At 35.7% G+C, this 6490-nt stretch overlaps 1 protein-coding gene across 6 annotated transcripts in view; it reads left to right on the forward strand.

The window, feature by feature from the left end:
• Positions 1–6282, forward strand: part of ROBO2 (roundabout guidance receptor 2) — a 429807-nt gene extending 423525 nt beyond the window's left edge. For 4 of the 6 annotated variants that reach the window (XM_063393923.1, XM_063393926.1, XM_063393925.1 and 1 more), the window contains 2 exons: positions 2206–2406; positions 3381–6282. In XM_063393923.1, coding sequence (XP_063249993.1) covers positions 2206–2406; positions 3381–3382 — 203 coding nt within the window. In that variant the 3' untranslated portion in view covers positions 3383–6282. The remainder of the gene's footprint in view (positions 1–2205; positions 2407–3380) is intronic. The other 2 variants (XM_063393924.1, XM_063393927.1) reach the window with 1 other exon arrangement.
• The last annotated feature ends 208 nt before the right edge of the window (positions 6283–6490 follow it).

Consider the following 6490-nt stretch of genomic DNA (forward strand, 5'->3'; position numbering starts at 1 on the left):
CCTTTTGGTTATTTTCTGAGGTATAGAAGCATTGTTACACACACATATCCTGATTTCACAGGGGCTATATTTTCAAATTAATGGCTCAGTATTTCAAAGAGAAAGGCACCAGCAAAGCCTCCCCATATTCTTTGCAGGCCTGGACATGGGGCACTGTTTGGAGAGTTTAATAAATGTGAGTCCATTCTCAGGACTGGAGACAACTGCTTTTCGTGTGCTAGAATGTCGTGTAAAACCTAGCCTTTATTTTACATCAAAATTCCTTATTTTATGGATTATGTTTATTTCTGAGGGCACAACAGATAATTTAACATACCATATGCTCCATAATGATAATGCACTTTATTCACGGTCGTTTTTCCTCAATATTTCATTGAACCCGAAGGAGGGCTTATCCTGAGTCCACAAGCTAGAACAAATCAATTGACTATATATGTCATCTTCTAACTCTTTTGCAGTGCTGGTGACTTTTGTTTTCATCCTTTAAAAACGTACTCAACTTTCTGCTAAACTGATTTATGCCGCTTGCTTTATTGCTGCCTTAATGCAAACTGTTCCATGTTTTAGCCAGCCTTTGGAAACCAGGTTTGCACCTGGCTCTATTGTTAGGTCTTGATATATTAAAAAAACAAGTACCATGATTTAAGAGAGACTGTGGCTGTTGAATGCCATTTTTACAGTGTCCTTCAAACATTTCCCTTTGTTTCAGCAAGGACAGCACAGAGTCATAGCACAAAACACTGATAATGCCCTTACGTCCTGCAGCACAAATATTCTGGTCTCTTCGGCAGGACCAGAGGGAGATACTTTGGCAGGGAAAGAAGTCAGCTGCCTGCCCTCTTCTGCAACAGATTCACCTTAAAAACAGGCCCAGTTCAACAGCAGCTCACATGGGGTATCCCCACACCCTATTCTCTTGTGGCAAATAATGAAATCCTGAGTTTCTTCCACAATTCTCGTTTAGCACTTCCCTAAGTTAATTATGCCTCTGCTGCAGTCTTTGCAAAGGCTTCAAGCTTGTGAATAAAAGTGGTTTTATCTCCTCTTTCTTTCCAACCATCCCCACCTACTTTCCCTCTGTGTTCCTGCCCTCAGTCAAAGAAAGTCCATTTCTCCTCAAAAAGGATGTTTAAGAGTGAAGACAATCGGAAATCCCAAATAAAGAAAACCCTTTTGGCCTAAATTCACTTTAAAAAAAGGCAAGATTCAAGCAGTAGAAATCCCACAGATTTCAGAAGGGACAATGCTGTGTTTGAGGTTAGGCATACATACTCACATTCTTTCTTGAATCAAACTATATTTAGCAAGATCGCTTTCTTCAGCTTCTGAGATGGCAAAAGTGGATCATACACAGCAAAGAAATAAAACAGTGCTTCTATTTCAGTGTTAAATCAGTGCTGCTGTTATGCTTCTTAGATCTGGATTATTACAACAATATCTCCAGGAAACTCTAATCAGAAGTGATGTCTTGTTTTACTTCATGCTATATGAAGATATACAGTTTTATGCCTTTTTGCCATTAATCCTGCTCTTGAAAGCAGTTCATTATTACCGCTCTTCACAGAAAGACAATCCCAAATCCAAAAGTAAGCCTTTTGCTCGTAATGGAACATGAAACAAGCTGCAGGGCTATTTATCCACCCCAAATATTACAACTGCAATGTATAATATAATATTTTCCAGTGTAATTCAACACCACTTAAAAAAAAAAGTCAGTGTACTTTGCATTGTTAAAAATTACTGAGGTGCTGGAAGCTAATTAAATTAGCTGATATTGTAGTTCTTTATCTAAACTGATTGAGGTAATGTTGCCATAATTTAAGCTAAAGAAAAGGAAAAAGCACATTTATGTAGGCTTGAAGCAAATATCTAATCATAGCTTCATTGTTTAGGAAATTGCATGTTCACCTATTTTTATTAAAGTATCTATGATTCATGATCTCTTATTCATAATGAATCTAGACTTTTTATAATTAATACAAACTGAATTAAGAGTTCATGAGGAGGCAAGATTTAAATTCATACTGGCTTCTCTGTCCTTGAGATACAAGTCTTAGTTGTGCATTTTCTTAGGTAAAATTGTTATGCTGTAAAGCAAAACAAAAGAATGATATGAATGAATATGATGTGCATAAATGAATAGCTTGTTTATTCCTACTTCTAGGACTTTATTGGTATTTATTTTGCTTTGTTTTGCTTTTCTAGAAGAGGCACTCGTACCATATAGTAAACCCAACTTCCCATCCCCTGGTGGCCACAGCTCTTCAGGAACATCTTCTTCTAAAGGATCAACTGGACCTAGAAAAGGTGAAGTCTTGTGGGGAGGTCACCAACGCAATGCCAGTGACCTTCTCGATATAGGCTATGTGGGATCAAACAGTCAAGGACAGTTTACTGGTGAATTATGTAAGTTTACCTCTAGCTCCAGTTAAACTCTCAAATAGATAAAAGAAATATCTATAAATCTGTTGTAAAGGGAGCAGGAAGTTGTGTGTGATAATCAGATTAAGCTTTATCCAGATCTTCTTGCCTTCTGAGGAGTATTGCATGTGATGGCAAACTAATGCCATCCTTCTGTTCCTTGCATGAACCAGTTCAAATCTGTGTAAGCCATGCCAAAGTTATCTGCATGGAACATCTCTCAGTGTGTAATGCTAGTGAAGCATGGGGAAAATTGATAAGGAATTCTAGTAACTTACAATTTTTTTTGGCTAATTGTAGTGTGCTTGACTTGGAAATGCCAATGACAGATTTCCTCAGCCTTCTCCTTGATTTCCTGTTGCTTGATGACAAGTATTCTCTTAGATGGAGGTCCTCTTTTCTTGATTGTGTAGCTCAGTTTTTCAACTTTATATCTTCACCCTTTTCTTCAGCATCCCAGGAGAGGGAAATTGTTTTCCAAATTTGTTTTCTATTATCACTCAATATCTTCCTTTAAAACAATGTTGATGCTATGTTCGTGCTGGCAGTACCAGCTGCCCAAAGGCTTGACTCTGATATTCGGAAAAAGTACATCAAAACCCCAGAAAGCTTGGGCATCCTGGTGTGTTTAATAAACTTATTAATGGTAATAAAAGCAGTGGAGCTGTTGGCACGTCTGCATCCTCTTGCTGCAGTCAAACCCTCAGCACCTCCTGGCAGTTACTGCCCCGTAGCTGTCTGAGAGCTGATGGTGACTCACGAGCCCTGAAATGTGCAGCCTCAGATATGGTGTTGGTAAGTGCTAAATTTTAGCATCCCTCACTTTTCATCTTAGAAACAATTAACCCTGTTCTCACAACCTATTGAATATTCATCCTGTGCTGCAGTAATATTGCCATAGGCTTTATTTTGTGTGGTTTATTACAACCTCTTTCTCTCTCTTTTGTTTCTCTCTATAGAGTAGTTGAGAAGACACATTGCAAGCTGCTCTGATGGACCATCAGGTCTGAACTCATGGAAGTGATGACACTAAACAGTGCAATGAACATTTTCTTTATTTATGTACTATTAAAAGAACTGTAAATGCAATGTAAAGACACACAGCCACACATATCCCACAGATATTTTACTTGTGTTCTTCTCTTTAATACACCATCCACCTTAAACTATTCCTTGTCAGGAGTATATAAAAAAAAGAAAGAAAAAAAATCACCCTCCAGGATTAAAAGGATTTCCTTCTGTATATAATTTCTTTTGTTGCATTGCTATGCAAGCTCACCTTCTTTTTAGCTATGTTCATATTCATGTCTGTTTTTACTGGTCTGTTGTACTATATGTGAATTAATAGGCTGTGGTGCCATATATTAACTTTTAATTGTGTAACTTTTATGTTTAAAGTTTGCACTGCAATTTTATTTGGTGATAAGCACAAAACTCTACTCCTCATGACATGAAGAAAAAAAGAGACTGAATGTGTGAAGCAGGTTTACGTCCTGTGAGCTACTTTGGATAACGCTGTATGTAAAGGAGTACGTTAGGTGGTTTTCCATTGGAGTGTGGAAATTAGAAAGTGACAGGCAAAACTGATGTCAGTGAAGACATCAGAGACAGAGTTAAACCTTTTAAAAGCAAGCAATTTAAACCTTTTAAAAGCAAGCAACATAGTTGCTCTTCCTATTTAAGAAGGGGTCAGAAGATGGAAGTGTGAGATTAAAGAGTGAAAATGAAAACTAAAGGTAGCATGAAATGGCCTAGACCCTTTCACTAGAATGATACCCTTAGTATCCCATTTTTTTTTAAATGGCTATTTTAGCCATCCCATGCCACTAAGTAAAGGGGAAGAAAAACAGACCTTGCTACAAACAAAAAAACTTAAGGTGTTTCACTAAAGCTGTTTTTATTTTGCAGTTTTAAAAGAATTATTACCATTAATTTCTCCAGACCAAAATATAGGACCAAGATTTTCCAGGAGAAACAAACCATATAAACACAAGGAATACCTAGTAAGGAGATAAGAATGCAATCTGTTATTAAGACATATTCAGGCTGCTTCCCAAAAATCGAAATTTCAGAGTATCTTGTTTCATCTTTCCAATACATGTACAGTACGATAGAGGATAGAGCTGCACCACTGAAATTCATGACATTGTTTTGATGCAGTCTATACAACCCTTTCTGTTCCATGCCTCAAGTCTGCAAGAGCTGAAATTGGATCCACTAAATTTGTAGTAAAATGTTTAGTGTTTGGAAGAAAAGCAATTTTTTGCTTGGTCAAATTATTTTTGGCTTGCATTAAGTATATTTCTGGCAATACAATACATCCAAAAAGTTGGATATAAGCAAAGAAAATCTTTGACCTGTGTTTTAGTGAGTGACTTCAAACTCTACTATGATGAGGAAATAATGCACGTTTATACACTTTTTGAATAAACCAGACTCTGTAAGTGGACATTAATGACAGCATCCTGTCTCTTCATTAATTTTCACGACTTTGTCCAAGTCTTTGTTACCCCTCAAATATCACAAAGTAAATTTTCAAGCTTTTCTTAGAATATTGTGTGTGGCTAACCCACCCATTACTTTGATGCTTAATTTAAATATTGCATCTTACAGCTTATTTCTGTTAGTTATCTGACAATGAACACAATTTTTCATTGAATACCCTTTTCATATAACCAGTCTATGTTGTTTTATATTTTGCCTTGGAGCTCACCAGTGTTGAGAACACTTTTTGTCATGGCAGATCTTTAAAAAAGTAAAATATGATGCTAAATATGTGTTGCTTTTCATTTCATTAACTTCTTCCATGATAAGATAAAACACTACAGCCATCAATTATACCTCAGCACTATTGAATATTAAAAAATGCTAGTTAACTCCCTTATGGTCAAGCCATGTTATTTAGCAAGTTACAAACAAAAAAAGTTGAGGAAAAAAAGTATGAATTTATTTACATATGTGACCAATGAGTATATGCCCTTTTCCTGCTTGTTAAAACACTACAGTTAAAAACATAACTTAAAAATGTTCAAGATAAAGAATGCAGCACAATTACATATGTATGTCGTTTGCATTATTTGGGTGTTACCATGTGAAGACTATTCATCATACAATTGAAATTTAATTCTCTGGAAAATGTTTACTCAGACACTAATAGTTGTTTTTTGCCCCATTTAATACAAAAGCTCGTGCTGAGCTTTGGTGGAACACCTTACTCACTCTGTTCTATTCAAAATTCAGTATCATTAGAGGTTGATAAAGCCATTCCAATTACTTTCAAATATGTGTTTTATCTCTTCCACTGGAAAGTAAATGTGTGTCAGTATTAAAGCTGTTCAGTACCATGATATTCACTAACTTGTCCATCTGCTTCTGTACATTTTTGTTCATTAATAATTTGCTTACAATATTACATGAGGTGTTGTTGTGTATGGCAAAGTGTCTCCATTATCTTACAGGTGATGTCTCTTCTTTTTTTTTTCTCTCTCTTTTCTATACAGTGTACTTCCAATGAACCACAGTACATATTTTTTAAAATGCCATTTAATTTGCTATTTTAAAAGAAGTATTCTTCTTTTTTAAAAAAAAATGAAAAACATTTATTGTGAATAATGTGTTTAAAGAAAAGGGATGTTGTGGCAGCACTTAGAATTGTTTTTTAATTTGTTTTTTTAAAAAAACTGTTTATTGGCTACAGTTTGTTCACGAAAAAGTATGACCTCTTAATGTGTTTCATTGGTATTGTTAGTGCAGCAAAGTTTAATTGGCATAAGAAGTTGGTTAATAGTACTGTTGAAGTGTGTATTGTATATTTACTGGGGAAAAAATAAAACATATTCACATTTCAAATCTATGTTAAAATACCTTGAGTAAGGAGTCAATATGTGAAAACTCAAACAGGGAAAATCAGGCAATAATAACATAGACTGAGCTATAATCATCACTGTCCACTTACAGGTGACAAGGAACATTTTATGCACTGTTTTTGAAGTAGGCTACGAGGCAGTGGCACACATTGCCTGTCCTAGGGGTTTCTGTTCACTGTCCTGTCTCTGCTGGAACAGTTGTA

This window comes from Prinia subflava, chromosome 3 (assembly GCF_021018805.1).
Source record: "Prinia subflava isolate CZ2003 ecotype Zambia chromosome 3, Cam_Psub_1.2, whole genome shotgun sequence".
Classification (NCBI taxonomy): domain Eukaryota; kingdom Metazoa; phylum Chordata; class Aves; order Passeriformes; family Cisticolidae; genus Prinia; species Prinia subflava.